Source organism: Megalobrama amblycephala, linkage group LG3 (genome assembly GCF_018812025.1).
Source record: "Megalobrama amblycephala isolate DHTTF-2021 linkage group LG3, ASM1881202v1, whole genome shotgun sequence".
NCBI lineage: Eukaryota > Metazoa > Chordata > Actinopteri > Cypriniformes > Xenocyprididae > Megalobrama > Megalobrama amblycephala.
The window spans coordinates 35,749,568-35,766,707 of record NC_063046.1 but is presented as its reverse complement, the minus strand read 5'-3'; the positions used below and the strand labels follow the sequence as shown (position 1 = coordinate 35,766,707).

The window sequence follows — 17,140 nt, the reverse complement described above, 5'->3', positions numbered from 1 at the left end:
TTGTATTTTTATATTAACAACGTAATGTTCTATTTATTAAAACCAAGTGAATCTCATGAAGTCTTTTACATTTGCGTTTATGTTTACATATACGTTTTTTTGGATTTTTATATTTATTTCAAAATGATAACTAAAGGCAGTAACAATTTACCTCTATGATATGCAATATGATATCAATGAGGAAAAACTTATTTGTAGAGATTTTTCCTGCTTAATTGGACACTATAACAATATCAATCAACATTTTCATTGCTTTTTTAATGTATTTATTTTTTAAAAGTTCATTTAAAAGTCTAATTTTATTAAAAAACAAACTAAAATAAACTATGTTGCCTGGAGGCAACACACTAACAAAAGGCGGGATCACACAAACCAATCATATCCAATCATAACCGATCGTATCCAATCATAGTGCGATGGAGCCATTGCATCCTCTCATGTGACTTTCCCCCATTCATTCTCTATCACCGCCCACAAAACCTCTATTACCGGGCACGTGCCTCCTCGGTTTGACTATATATAACAGTTCACTCTTCTTACAAATAATATTATGTGAACTGGTGAATTTGTCTAAACAACATTAACCACTCCACCCCCCCCCCCCCCCCCCCATATAGCACGACTGTTGCATTTTTATTATTGTTGATTTGGCTTCAGCTCTAACGTTACTTACTTACATTTCAAAATGCAACAATTGCAGCTGTTTTGCAAAATGTCCCTTTGCTCCTCCTGGCGGTGATTTCACCATTAAACCATTTTTAAATGCGACTGGTTTATCTTTGCCGCAGCGATAATAGGCATTCTGGTTGACTACCATCTGTATACACACAGACACTAATAAACAAGAAACACCTAAACACAATGAACCAATGAAAACATGACACATGAAACAAGGAAACAATCAGAACATGACACATGACAAGATCACATGAAGAGCAAAACTGTGTGAAATTTTTAAAAAATGAAAGTAAACAGATGTGACACTGCCTCACGGTGCAGCACTAAAGCAAATGAACTACCTTTTCCAAAACTTGTTTGCTTTAGGAAATACTTTTATTTCTTAATCTGTTAATGTTTATTCAATTATTCATTGTTCATGTTAGTTTAAAGTGGATTAACTTATGTTAACAGAAAACTTTTGTATTTAAAAATGTATTAGTAAATGTTAGGGGTGTGACGAAACAGGTAGCTCACGAGACGAGAACGAGACGAGATTTTTACGCACTATTTTTAAGAAATCCTCAAAGATGAAATACATGATTAGAAAAATATTCTGCAGGTGTATTTGAAATGTTTTAACTAATCATCTTGTAATTAATGTCATTTCAGTTCTACTTTCTGAGTATGAATTATCATTTGCAGTAAAAGACAACAATACTCAAGCACTGTAAAAGGTTTTGCCACTAACTTAACTGACTGACTTCTCTCCTGTATGATTTCAGTCTCTTCAGACCTTACTGTACATGATTTATGAGCTTCTACAACTTTTGACCTCCTGACTGAACTCCTTTCCACAAACTGATCATAGAAATAAAATCAGTAAAAATAAAAATGGTAAAACTTTACAATAAGGTCTCATTTATTAACATTAATTTATTAACCAACATCAACAATGAGCAATATATTTGCTACAGTATTTATTAATCTTTGTTAATGTTAGTTGAACATAAAAATAGTCATTCATAGTTAATGATAGTGCATTAAGTAATGTTAACAAATACAACTTTTGATTTTAACAATGTATTAGTAAATGTTGAAATTAACATTAACTAAAATGGTGTAGAAGTATTGTTCTTCCTTAGTTCATGTAAAGTTAACTAATGTTAACTAATGAAACCTTATTGTAAAGTGTTACCATAAAAATAAATAACAGTTTTCTTTCAGTCTTAAGTGTAAATAATAAGTGCAACCATAATCAAAGCACTCTCTCAATATTCAAAGTGCAAATACAGACCAAATTGTTCTTCAAGCATGATACAGAGCTGAGAGATGCTTACAACTACACAGCCCAGCCTAAGATAGCTTTCATATTGAGAGATATTTGCATCCATCAGGGAGCCGCTTTCAAATGCGGGGTATTGACATCATGTTTGAATGCGCACTCGCGTTTACTTTCACTTTCGCGATCGTACATACTCTGTGAATAGGGAGCGGCAGTGACCATTATCCAACTGAATTAAATGTTTTCTTTTTACCATACCATACCATACCATATGGTATACCTTACCATAGAGGTTAATTAGAGAGTAGACAGTGTGTCTGAAAACAACCAACATAAACACATTTATCCCAGTGATCATACCAAGAGTGACTCTGACACGAAAGAACCTTAAAGATGAGATGAAATGAATGTGTAAACTAACATAAATAGATTGACGATTTCAATCTTTGTATCGTTACAATGTTGGTAGTATATTTAAACGAACAATGTGCAGTCTTTCTCCATGTTTTTACTTCTGGATATCCCTGTTTATTTTTCGGCAAAAGTCTGTTGGATGAAGCTTAACATGTTAGTGATCTCAGTCATTGTCTTTTCTCTTTCTGTCCTCAGCCTGAATAGATGCAGTATTACAGAGAAACAGTGTCTCATCCTGACTTCAGCTCTGAAATCAAACCCGTCACACCTGAGAGAGCTGAACCTGAGCTGGAATAAACTAGAAAACACAGGAGTGAAGCACTTATGTGACGTACTGAAGGATTCACACGGTAAACTGGAGAGATTGAGGTCAGTAACATTCACATACAAGAATCAAAATGCTGAAAATCACTTCAACACTTTAAACTGAAACACTTTATACTCAATATCTCAATGAGCCTGAGTTAAAGTCTGGACTTTAATTAGGCCATTCCCAAACTTTAGTTTCTCATTTTTCGGCCATTTTTTAGATTGCTTGTTGTGGATCATTCAGATCAAAGACTAATAATTGAAACCTGGAAAGTGATGTTGATGTCTAACATATTAAAGTTTTATGTGCTTTTTGTTTGCCTCCATATTCAACTTTCAATACATTTGTACAAAGAACAAAATACAATTAAATTAAAGGATTTATATTGTTCCGGTTGAACTGATTAATCAGCTGAATGTTTTCATTCCTGTTCTAGACTCTCTAACTGCAGTGTAACAGAAGAAGGTTATAAAGCTCTGGCTTCAGCTCTGAGATCAAACCCTTCACACCTGATAGAGCTGGATCTCACAGGAAATGACCCTGGAGAATCAGGAGTGAAGGAGCTCGATGATTTACTACAGGATCCAAACTGTCAACTGAAGACACTGAGGTGAGATGGGATGAATTAATACAAAATTAGTTATATGCAGCCTAAATATTAATAACAAATATATTATTTTAGTTATACAATAAGCTGGACAATTTGTTAATTAAATTGTTAATTTAAAATGCATTAAAATGATCAAGATCAGATCAGATGCTGTGGGTTCTGTCATGATGATGATAACCATTAACACAGTTTAGTTGTACAAGCTACAGGTCAAATAGACATTATGGGTCAGTGTATGTGCTGCTGTTCTGGAGGATGGTATACCTGGACAATTAACATGCACAATTTTGTGTTTGTGCACACTTCTCATTCAAAATTCTTGATAACCTTTCAGTCAAATTGTTTTCTGAACACAGTTGTTTTCCATCAAGCCCAGATTCACTGTATCTCTACAGCAGGTCTATGAGTCTCCAGATGTTCACAAACATGCAGTTTCACAAGCCAGTTTTCTCTGCTGATGTTTCTCACTCCTCCTGCTTAAAAGCCAGAAAGATCTTGAGGCCTTAATTTCACACTCTGTATTCATACTGAAAATCATGATCTAGTGAGCTTTTGTCCTTCTGCACTGTGGGACGTTTCTGTTCTTATGAGTTTGCTTTAGGACTGACTCATTTCTTTTAAATAACTCTATTACACTTTGTTTTCAAGTATTTATATATTTATTTGTGTATTTAAATGTTAAAAGAACAAAAAGTTACATCTAAATAACTAACTAGAGCTTGTCTTATCAATCATTTTTGTAATGCAACAGACATTTAGTTGAGAACTGAATTTCTTCTGCAGGTTTGTGAGTCCTGCTGCAGATGAAGCCTGTCAGTATGTGAGAGGAATTGTGGGTAAAAACCCGTTACTCCTGAGAGAGCTGAATCTGAGTGAACATGAACTAGGAGACACACGAGTGAATCAGATGGCTGAACTACTGAAGGATAAACACTGTCGACTCAACACGCTGACGTGAGTATTGTTCATCTATTTATAATATTACATTACTTTTAATTGTGATGTTACTGTAGCTGATAATATTTCCTCACTTGTTTGAGTCAGAGCAGTTTTTTCAGCGTCACACGGAGCCACAACAATGTAAAGTGATACAATTAAACAGGCAATTAAACACAATGAAAACTTGACACAAATCTTTAAATATTTGACTAAGACAGACAATTTGATCATGGGTCAATAATTATTTCACTTCCTGTAGAGGGAGATCAGTGGTTTTCTTCCAGAGCTTAGAAAACACTTCAAATAAGTGATAGATTGAAAAAAACAGCTGCACTATAAACACTCAGATGTCTTTTCTAACTTTAACAGGTTAATTCTGTGTAAATTAAAGTGAAGTGAAAGTGACGTGTGGCCAATTTTGGTGTCCCATACTCAGAAGTTGTGCTCTGCATTTCACCCATAGCAGTGAACACACACCAGAGCAAAGGGCAGCTGTTTCTGCTGCGGCGCCCATGGAGTGATTGGGGGTTCGGTCCCTTACTCAAGGGCTCCTCAGTTGTGGGTGATGAGAGTGGAAGAGAGCGCTGTTCATTCACTCTCTCCACCTACATTTCCTGTCGATCGTGAGACTCAAACCCATGACCTTTAGGTTACAAGTCCACCTCTAACCATTAGGCCACAACTGCACATTTAAATATAAGTATTCATATATTGAACATTACGGCTGAATGTGATCATGTTTACTAATTGCTGGTGTGTAACAAAGTTGTTTTGTGACATCAGAACTGTTCATAACTGCTTTCAATTTAATGTTTGTATTTCACAAAATGTAAAATGCTAAAAATCTGTCATCAGTAACTGCCTGTAATAAAATCCACTGAAGTCAGTTTGACCAAACACAAGTGCAGCTTTATTCAAATTAATGTGAACCAAAAAATAAAAAACTAAAAAACAAGACTTGACTAAGAAACATGAACCTCACCAACAAGAGTTACACAGTGGCGTGCAGTGGTGTTCTGAAATGAGGAGGCAAACAATGACCTCACAGTTTATATATTTTTTATTTTTTAGAAATCAAATGTAAATTCATGTCACATGTCACATTTTCCTTGTTAAATGAACATTACATTATATTACATCAAAAAATAAAAAAAAGAAACCAAACACAATTCTATTTTGTATTTTTATATTAACAATGTAATGTTCTATTTATTAAAACCAAGTGAATCTCATGAAGTCTTTTACATTTGCGTTTATGTTTACATATATGTTATTTTTATATTTATTCCAAAATGATAACTAAAGGCAGTAACAATTTACCTCTATGGTATGCAATATGATATCAATGAGGAAAAACTTATTTGTAGAGATTTTTCCTGCTTAATTGGACACTATAACAATATCAATCAACATTTTCATTCCTTTTTTAATGTATTTATTTTTTAAAAGTTCATTTAAAAGTCTAATTTTATTAAAAAACAAACTAAAAATATAGCTGCGAGCAGCGATGGCGGGCCCAAGCCCGGTGGCACCGCCACCCCGGTGGCTTCAGGGCAACTGTGCACAGCGGGCAATAGGCACTTAAAACGGTTAAACATCAAAGGACTATGTCAAATTCACTCCACATTTACTGCACTACAAGGTGCCACTATAGAGCCCCTCCTCCCTGCCCATTTTCAAAGGATTACATGTGCCAAGTTTTAACATTATTCTGATGAATTTTGAAGCAAATCAGGTAAAAATAAGAGGGTGATCTCAATGTATGCTGAAAGTGACACATTTTCTGCTTCCAGTTGGTGGCGCTATGACTTTGAATCACAATAGTCACATCCATGTGATCAGCCTTGTACAACGAAGACTAAGCCGAAGTTTCATCAAAATCAATTAATGTATGCAGAAGTTATAACACTTTGTTTCCCTTTTCTTGCCATAAATTCGTTGCCTCGCCACGGCCAAACCGTTTGAGATATCCAAAATCCGTTTGCAATTAAACAACTTCAATGTGTTAGCAACAAGTTAAAAAAAGCTTGGTGTAAATTGGATAAACCCTGTAGGAGTAGTAGTATAAAATTCATAGCCTGTTTTTTCAAAAAATTAACATTCAAACCAAAATAGCTGACTTCCTGTTGGTCGGAGCTAATGAATGTAAATTAGAAAATTGTCCGGCTTGATGAGAACAATATGTGTACCAAGTTTGGTGACTGTAGGAAAAACAAACCCCCCCACTTTTGTCAAAAGGTGGCGCTACTGAGCCCCTCCACCACGCCCATTTCTATGGCTTTGTCCATGTCTACTGGTTGACAATATTGATGTGTGTGTCGAGTTTCATGCAATTTGAAGCATGTTAAGAGCCTCAAAAACACTCAAGAATATTATTACAGTTTGACCTGTTGCCATGGCAACAATATTTCAAATATCAAAAATCCTGTCATAGGTCTACATCTGCTGTGTATTGACATTACACTGATGAAGTTTGAAGCAAATCAGGTAAAAATAAGAGGGTGATCTCAAAACATTTCAAAAAGTGATACACTTCCTGCTGCCAGTTGGTGGCGCTATAACTTTGACTCACAATAGTCACATACATGTGATCAGACTCCTATAACGAACACACTTGTGAAGTTTCATAAAGATCAATATATGTATGCAGACGTTATAACACATTTCCTGTTTCCTTTTTCTCGCCATAAATTCGTTGCCTCGCCACGGACAAACCGTTCGAGATATCAAAAATCCCCTGGCAATTTTTAATCATCAGTGTCTTGACTTCATGCTGACCGAGTTTGGTGGCGATCGGATTAATCGTCTAGGAGGAGTATATCAAATTCCAGAGCATGCGTTTTTCAAACAACCCTTAATAGCTGACTTCCTGTTGGCGTGACGTTTAACTTAGAGCACGAAAGTTGTTCGGCCCGATGAGGTCTATATGTGTACCGAGTTTCAGACTAATACGTGCAAGCGTGTTTAATATATGGACCAAATTTTCAGACCTTTTTCAAGGGGGCGCTGTTGAGCCCCCTGCCACGCCCGGGTACCAGCTTCTGCCCGGCCCTGTTGGCCGCGGATTCCAATGTGTGTGCCAATTTTCAAGAGTTTTTGAGCATGTTAAGGCCCCCAAAAAGCCCCGGAAGACGGAAAAAAAAAAAAAAATAAATAAATAAAAAAAAAAAAAAAAAAAATAATAATAATCCTTAGAAAAACAAGAGGGCCCTGCGCGAATTTTCGCTTGGGCCCTAATAAACTATGTTGCCTGGAGGCAACACACTAACAAAAGGCGGGATCACACAAACCAATCATATCCAGTCATAACCGATCGTATCCAATCATAGTGCGATGGAGCCATTGCATCCTCTCATGTGACTTTCCCCCATTCATTCTCTATCACCGCCCACAAAACCTCTATTACCGGGCACGTGCCTCCTCGGTTTGACTATATATAACAGTTCACTCTTCTTACAAATAATATTATGTGAACTGGTGAATTTGTCTAAACAACATTAACCACTCCACCCCCCCCCCATATAGCACGACTGTTGCATTTTTATTATTGTTGATTTGGCTTCAGCTCTAACGTTACTTACTTACATTTCAAAATGCAACAATTGCAGCTGTTTTGCAAAATGTCCCTTTGCTCCTCCTGGCGGTGATTTCACCATTAAACCATTTTTAAATGCGACTGGTTTATCTTTGCCGCAGCGATATTAGGCATTCTGGTTGACTACCATCTGTATACACACAGACACTAATAAACAAGAAACACCTAAACACAATGAACCAATGAAAACATGACGCATGAAACAAGGAAACAATCAGAACATGATACATGACAAGATCACATGAAGAGCAAAACTGTGTGAAATTTTTAAAAAATGAAAGTAAACAGATGTGACACTGCCTCACGGTGCAGCACTAAAGCAAATGAACTACCTTTTCCAAAACTTGTTTGCTTTAGGAAATACTTTTATTTCTTAATCTGTTAATGTTTATTCAATTATTCATTGTTCATGTTAGTTTAAAGTGGATTAACTTATGTTAACAGAAAACTTTTGTATTTAAAAATGTATTAGTAAATGTTAGGGGTGTGACGAAACAGGTAGCTCACGAGACGAGAACGAGACGAGATTTTTACGCACTATTTTTAAGAAATCCTCAAAGATGAAATACATGATTAGAAAAATATTCTGCAGGTGTATTTGAAATGTTTTAACTAATCATCTTGTAATTAATGTCATTTCAGTTCTACTTTCTGAGTATGAATTATCATTTGCAGTAAAAGACAACAATACTCAAGCACTGTAAAAGGTTTTGCCACTAACTTAACTGACTGACTTCTCTCCTGTATGATTTCAGTCTCTTCAGACCTTACTGTACATGATTTATGAGCTTCTACAACTTTTGACCTCCTGACTGAACTCCTTTCCACAAACTGATCATAGAAATAAAATCAGTAAAAATAAAAATGGTAAAACTTTACAATAAGGTCTCATTTATTAACATTAATTTATTAACCAACATCAACAATGAGCAATATATTTGCTACAGTATTTATTAATCTTTGTTAATGTTAGTTGAACATAAAAATAGTCATTCATAGTTAATGATAGTGCATTAAGTAATGTTAACAAATACAACTTTTGATTTTAACAATGTATTAGTAAATGTTGAAATTAACATTAACTAAAATGGTGTAGAAGTATTGTTCTTCCTTAGTTCATGTAAAGTTAACTAATGTTAACTAATGAAACCTTATTGTAAAGTGTTACCATAAAAATAAATAACAGTTTTCTTTCAGTCTTAAGTGTAAATAATAAGTGCAACCATAATCAAAGCACTCTCTCAATATTCAAAGTGCAAATACAGACCAAATTGTTCTTCAAGCATGATACAGAGCTGAGAGATGCTTACAACTACACAGCCCAGCCTAAGATAGCTTTCATATTGAGAGATATTTGCATCCATCAGGGAGCCGCTTTCAAATGCGGGGTATTGACATCATGTTTGAATGCGCACTCGTGTTTACTTTCACTTTCGCGATCGTACATACTCTGTGAATAGGGAGCGGCAGTGACCATTATCCAACTGAATTAAATGTTTTCTTTTTACCATACCATACCATACCATATGGTATACCTTACCATAGAGGTTAATTAGAGAGTAGACAGTGTGTCTGAAAACAACCAACATAAACACATTTATCCCAGTGATCATACCAAGAGTGACTCTGACACGAAAGAACCTTAAAGATGAGATGAAATGAATGTGTAAACTAACATAAATAGATTGACGATTTCAATCTTTGTATCGTTACAATGTTGGTAGTATATTTAAACGAACAATGTGCAGTCTTTCTCCATGTTTTTACTTCTGGATATCCCTGTTTATTTGTCAGGAAAAATCTGTTGGATGAAGCTAAACATGTTAGTTGATCATCATAGATCTGAGTCATTGTCTTTTCTCTTTCTGTCTTCAGTCTGAATAGATGCAGTATTACAGAGAAACAGTGTCTCATCCTGACTTCAGCTCTGAAATCAAACCCGTCACACCTGAGAGAGCTGAACCTGAGCTGGAATAAACTAGAAAACACAGGAGTGAAGCACTTATGTGACGTACTGAAGGATTCACACGGTAAACTGGAGAGATTGAGGTCAGTAACATTCACATACAAGAATCAAAATGCTGAAAATCACTTCAACACTTTAAACTGAAACACTTTATACTCAATATCTCAATGAGCCTGAGTTAAAGTCTGGACTTTAATTAGGCCATTCCCAAACTTTAGTTTCTCATTTTTCTGCTATTTTTTAGATTGCTTGTTGTGGATCATTCAGATCAAAGACTAATAATTGAAACCTTGAAAGTGATGTTGATGTCTAACATATTAAAGTTTTATGTGCTTTTTGTTTGCCTCCATATTTAACTTTCAATACATTTGTACAAAGAACAAAATACAATTAAATTAAAGGATTTATATTGTTCCGGTTGAACTGATTAATCAGCTGAATGTTTTCATTCCTGTTCTAGACTCTCTAACTGCAGTGTAACAGAAGAAGGTTATAAAGCTCTGGCTTCAGCTCTGAGATCAAACCCTTCACACCTGATAGAGCTGGATCTCACAGGAAATGACCCTGGAGAATCAGGAGTGAAGGAGCTCGATGATTTACTACAGGATCCAAACTGTCAACTGAAGACACTGAGGTTAGATGGGATGAATTAATACAAAATTAGTTATATGCAGCCTAAATATTAATAACAAATATATTATTTTAGTTATACAATAAGCTGGACAATTTGTTAATTTTGTTAATTTAAAATGCATTAAAATGATCAAGATCAGATCAGATGCTGTGGGTTCTGTCATGATGATGATAACCATTAACACAGTTTAGTTGTACAAGCTACAGGTCAAATAGACATTATGGGTCAGTGTATGTGCTGCTGTTCTGGAGGATGGTATACCTGGACAATTAACATGCACAATTTTGTGTTTGTGCACACTTCTCATTAAAAATTCTTGATAACCTTTCAGTCAAATTGTTTTCTGAACACAGTTGTTTTCCATCAAGCCCAGATTCACTGTATCTCTACAGCAGGTCTATGAGTCTCCAGATGTTCACAAACATGCAGTTTCACAAGCCAGTTTTCTCTGCTGATGTTTCTCACTCCTCCTGCTTAAAAGCCAGAAAGATCTTGAGGCCTTAATTTCACACTCTGTATTCATACTGAAAATCAAGATCTAGTGAGCTTTTGTCCTTCTGCACTGTGGGACGTTTCTGTTCTTATGAGTTTGCTTTAGGACTGACTCATTTCTTTTAAATAACTCTATTACACTTTGTTTTCAAGTATTTATATATTTATTTGTGTATTTGAATGTTAAAAGAACAAAAAGTTACATCTAAACTATTTTTTTTTTTTTTATTCCATTATTTAACCAGGGGAAGTCATATTGAGACTATAGTCTCTTTTTCAAATGATCCCTGGCCAAGAAAGGCAGCACTTAAAAATGTATCAGCACCCCATAAGCAATACAACAACACCTATCAGGGACAAAAGTTAAATACAACAACAAACAAAATATAACACAATATCATAACCAGGACAGGCAGAAAACAAAACAGAACAGCAGCCTATATACAATCACACTTATAGCTGAAGGTTTCTGTGACATATAATTTAAAATCATTAAGAGATATAATAGTGCCTAGCTTCAACTGTTTTTGCAAAGCATTCCAGGTTGAAGGGGCATTGTAACGGAAGGCAGTTTTACCAAATTCAGATTTTACAGCAGGTATAGTAAAAAGAATGCTATTACTTGATCTGAGATTGTATCTATTGTTTTCTACCAAAGAGAAAACTGATAAATAAGAAGGCAACAGTCCTATCACTGCCTTATAAATAAAAATAAGCCAGTGATGCTTGTGTATGTGTGCAATGTACATTTTGACAGCGCGTGTAAAGCATGTGAAGCGACAAATAACGTCCTTGGTGCATTTGCAGCATTTGGTACATCGTTCGTATAACAAGTCTTTTAATCTAAAAAACAAAGACAAAGTAACCATAATACCTGCAATGCACCCATGGCAAAAACAGACTGTTGGAAGTCCAACCACGGTGAGTCCAAATCGCAATCGACGCTAGTCAGCTAGATATTTTTGTCCATGAAACTATGCGACAATATGGGAATTGTGTTTGGGCAAAGGGAATGGGAAATGGGAAAAGGAGATTTTGACTTTCGTCAAATAAACGAAAGTCTACTTTAAGGCTACTGTTTGAACAGGGAAGCTCCCAGAAGAGACGGAATTCCCAGGCTTTCTTATGAATGAAGTAATGAAATCCTACGTCAAGGCTGGCGTTCGAGTCGGGAGACTCACAGCTGTAACAGAGAGACGGTTTTTGACAAAGTGAAATCGAAGTTTCCATATTTCCTCATAACCGAACAGGTATTGTAGCTATAGTCACTCAGCCTTCAGCATCGTTAGTATAAAAGAAACATAAGGACAAAGCACAAGAGAGCAGGATGACAGAGACGACATGAGGTGCAGACTACAAATGTGCCGCCATCTTGGAGATGGAAAAATCTTTGTTTGAAGCAAAAATCTAGAGCTTGTCTTATCAATCATTTTTGTAAAGCAACACACATTTAGTTGAGAACTGAATTGACTCTTCTGCAGGTTTGTGAGTCCTGCTGCAGATGAAGCCTGTCAGTATGTGAGTGGAATTGTGGGTAAAAACCCGTTACTCCTGAGAGAGCTGAATCTGAGTGAACATGAACTAGGAGACACACGAGTGAATCAGATGGCTGAACTACTGCAGGATAAACACTGTCGACTCAACACGCTGACGTGAGTACTGTTCATCTATTTATAATATTACATTACTTTTAATTGTGATGTTACTGTAGCTGATAATATTTCCTCACTTGTTTGAGTCAGAGCAGTTTTTCTCAGTGTCACACGGAGCCACAACAATGTAAAGTGATACAATTAAACAGGTGTAACGTGTTCATGAGTAAGGAAGGAAGAGGACAGGGTCGGCTTGACTGCTGACTGTGGTATTTATTAATAAATCTTCACTCCAAAATAATACAGGGTGCAGACAGGCACAAAACAGTCATGAACAAAGTAACTTTCACTCCAGTATAGATTCCAGCTGTCCTGGGTAGATCCAGCAGTCAGCAGTCCTTCTCTCTCACACGCTCCTGTTTCTCCTGGCGTTTTATACTCTCTCCCCGCCAATTACTGAAACAAGAGACAGGTGTTCATCATTTGCGTTTAACCCACTCACTCACCGTGCGTCTCCCGACTCTCTCTCCCGCTGCAGACTTCGTTGAACCATGCCCCCCTCGCCACATACCCCCACCACCCGACTCAGCCCGTATTAATATACATCATATGTGCACGAGGTAGGGCCTTAAAAACATCAGCCAATCGTTAATGCGATCATCGTGTAAACGATTGGCCTTCTGGCTTGTCAATCACTGCCATTACGTTCCTTGTGAGAGACGTGCGCGCTCCAGTAACTTCACACAGGCGCCGCATGCGCATAGCGCATGAATCTCCGTCGTTAGTTTCGGTTTGTTTTCATTGTTGCTCCTGCTTTCCTCCTCGAATTTGCACCATGGAAGAGAAGAAACCCGAAGGAGGACGCAAAAGAAAGACTTTTTTTAAAGTCGCTGAGAAGAGGAGAAAATTGTCAGAAGAACGTAATCTAACCAGAGTCGTTCTTGGAGAAACATTTCAACGCTGGAGAGCAATGAAGGAACAGAGAGGTGTCAAGACAGATGCGCAGTTCGCAAAAATTCTTCTCGACAGGTAACAGTGATTATTCTTTCTATGTGGAATAATTATTGTTGTACTGTTATTCAGTTATATCGACGTTGTTCTTGTACTGTAGTTGTAAGGCAGTGACCAGTCTGCTAAATACTACATGCTAATTTAAATGGGAGTAGCGTCGTGTCAGCATCTTCAGTGCTCTAATACACAGTAAATTACAACTGAGTTCACAAATTTACAGAAAAATAAAGCATATTCAGTATGCTAAGTTAGCAGCTGTAATGCTATACGATAGCTAAGCTTTATTGATACAGTTCGTGCCTAAATACAAACATATCCGAAATTTCGACTTACAATGTCGGAAATGCTTTGACTGTATTTGGCAGATATTTTTTGAATAACAATGTTTTTGTCAGGAGTAACAACTGCAGATTATGAGTTACCTGCGGTGAGTCCGACATAATGAATCTACGAACACGACACAGCGAATGCCGGTGGTAAACAAACACTCATGTTCCAGTACTCGTGCACAAGTTTTGGGAGGCGTTCCCTAGAAATGAGCTGTGAAGGAGGGGGGCTGTTCTTATGCATGCGCTCATTTCAAAAACTCAGTAACAGTCTTTGAATTCTCAGTCGACGAAAAAATCCTCTCTATCACCTTTAAGAGACCAGTTTTGTACCTTTGGTGACAATTTTGTATCTTTATTTAAAGGTACAATATGTAAGATATTCACAGTAAAATATCCAAAAACCACTAGGCTAGTGTTATATATTTTGTCCAGCTGATTACTAACAATATCTCTAATGTTTTCAACTACTTGTAAATCATGAGAAAATTCCCATTCTAAACGGTGACACGGGGCAATGCAGTCGCCTGTCAATGACGTCAGTTACCCTTTGTTACCGCCTTTACTGACGTAGAAACCACATGACAACAATGTCGTGGACAAATGCGGAAGTAGTGTCTAGCGTCCAGCAAACCACTAACTTGCTTCAAGCAGTTCTTTATTTACTTCTTGCACATTTTATGGTGGATTGTGTTACTTATTTATGGAACATAATTACTGTTTGCCATCTGCCGCTGGTTCTGTCGACAAGGACAGCTCCCGTAAACGTAAGCGTACGGGCCAACCAAACGACCCAAGAAAAGTTTGGGACAAGAAGAGAGAAAGAGCGAGGATCAATATCGGTGTTGCATTTTCTAGATGGAGAGAGCTTCGCGACAAACTTCACCTAGAAAGAGATGCCGATCTCGCTTGTGTTTTACTCGACAGGTGAGCTGTTTTGATTCGTATCTTTACAGAAAACATATGCCATTATAACGATCAACACGATTAGTATTATGGGGCATACACGCCAAACGCTGGGCATCACGTCTCTGGACCCGCGCGAGGACGCGTCTGATCGCGTCTTTGCATTGACTTTGTATGTAATCTACTCGCGCAAATCGTTGAACTCGCGTTTGCTATGTATGCCCAGTTATTGTGTTTGAATGTACACGAGTGAATATATTTGTTGAACAAGTGGTAATTGTTTTCATATCATCTGACTAAACAGTAATCAATTAATTTGATAATTTACTGTCAAACTATATTTGCTGTATTGTATTGCAATATAGTATGACGCAATATGTAATGGTGGCATGTGAAAATTGTCTTTTTCAGACACTTACGAAATCCAGCATTGGATAGATTTTGTTAGTTACTGTAGCAGCTACAGTGTAGTTATCATAATTTTACATCATAACCTCACAATAAAAATTGTGCTGTCAATACATATGATACATATGGTAAAGCGGAAGCAGCGCCAGTGACTGTGTCATAATAAAAGTCCCGCTGCTCGTGAGGCGTGTGTTGCACAATCGCTCCAGCTCCTCGTTCAGCTCCACAACACTTGGTCCTGCTCTGCTTCATACTACAGTAACGTTAATAATCGCATCCATTAACACGTTTTCTTCCCAAGTCCTATTGCACTGTCTGTTGAGGTGGAGACTACATGTCCCAAGATTCCACACTCAAACTTGCCGTCATCAAGCTACGCCTTTGTTTTGAATAGGCCTATAGCGACCTCTAGCGGACAAAATTATTACAAACTGCATCTTTAACAGTACAAAAATTGACCCTTCAAAAAGGGGACAAAATTGGCTTTGACAGCGTACAATCGTTGACTATAATGAGATACATATATTTTACACACACACACTGAATTAAAATCAGAATTTATTAAATCCTTTTCATTTTCACATTTTACAACATTTCATTTTAAACACATTTTTAAACATTCCATATGAGTCCATCTTGCCGGGTGTTAAAAAGTAACACTGAAGCAGTGTTAAAGTTAATGAGATAATTGATAGATGATTGAGTGATGATTGACAATTAGTGGAGACACCTGATGATAAGCAGCAGAACCATTGAAGGAAAGAGAGAAAAAAGGTGTTAATTAATGATTTGTGGAATGTTTCATTTCAAGTCACCATGAAAGAGGTCAGCGTTTGCTTTAGTCGGGCTCTTGACTCTTTACCTTTTATTAATAATTTTTTCTCTGATTGCTCCAACTTTGTGTTTGTAAAGCACATTTGTTATGGTCACAATATAAATTGATGATGATGATATAATCATCACTTGATGGCCTGATGTCGTTTAGAGTCTAAATCTCTGACTGTGTGCTTGATGTGTAGCTTTAGTATTAATGATTGTAGTCCTGTGATTTTACAGCTTGAGATCCAACAGCAGTATGAATTTTTTTTGAAGAAGAAGAATAATACATTCCGCACTGAAGCTTCAGTGTTTAAACACACACAGACATCAAGAATCAGCATCTGATTCTCAAGAACGGTGACGATAAATAAACACAAAATACTGACAAACAGATCAACTCTGAACATCACAAAACAAGCTACTGTCACAACAAAACAACAGAAAAATAAAGCGAACATGAACAATCTACGAAAATTACAGGACAGTTCAGCTGCATAATTTATTCATGCAGCAATGCATGATGGGAGCCATGGATGAGTTTTGATTGGTGGCTCCCATCATGCACTGCAACATGAAGCACTTTGTTTGATTGTCACCATTGTTGAGAGTCATATGCTGATTCTTGATGTCTGTGTGTGTTTCAAAAAAACAGATTATAAAAGCTCTGCTGGATCTCAAGCGGTAAACAGATTTACTATAAAGAAATAATATAACATCTATATCACCAGTTAATACTGGATGTCACCAATGAATCTGGCCATTTCACAATGATAAAACACAACCATTATGACTGTGCTTCCCAAAGCACTGTAAAGCTAAATTTAAATCTTTGGCTCACAGCACTTTTGGGAAACACAGCTCAGATCATAGTTTCTCTGACCATAACAAATGTGCTCTACAAACACAAAGTTGGAGCAGCCAGAGATAAATTAATGTTAATAAATTGAGTCAAGAGCCCAACTAAAGGAAATGCTTTTCACCATCATGGTGACTTCAAACTAAACTTTCATTAAAACATTAACATCTAAACATCTGTTAATTCTGTTAACTTTTGTTGATGTATGACAGAAATCAAATCAAACTGGTTAATAATAAGTGTAATAATGTTTAATGGCTGGAAGTCAGTTGTAGATGTTGAGTCTCTCTCTTTTTCTCTTGTTGTTTCTTCAATGATTC

At 36.6% G+C, this 17,140-nt stretch overlaps 1 protein-coding gene across 1 annotated transcript in view; it reads left to right on the top strand.

Annotated features, from left to right (window-relative positions):
• LOC125265197 (NACHT, LRR and PYD domains-containing protein 12-like) overlaps positions 1-17,140 on the top strand; it is a 260,299-nt gene that overhangs the window by 26,242 nt on the left and 216,917 nt on the right. The window contains exons 11-16 of the mRNA XM_048185283.1: positions 2,561-2,725; positions 3,103-3,276; positions 4,060-4,230; positions 9,686-9,859; positions 10,237-10,410; positions 12,384-12,554. Coding sequence (XP_048041240.1) covers positions 2,561-2,725; positions 3,103-3,276; positions 4,060-4,230; positions 9,686-9,859; positions 10,237-10,410; positions 12,384-12,554 — 1,029 coding nt within the window. The remainder of the gene's footprint in view (positions 1-2,560; positions 2,726-3,102; positions 3,277-4,059; positions 4,231-9,685; positions 9,860-10,236; positions 10,411-12,383; positions 12,555-17,140) is intronic.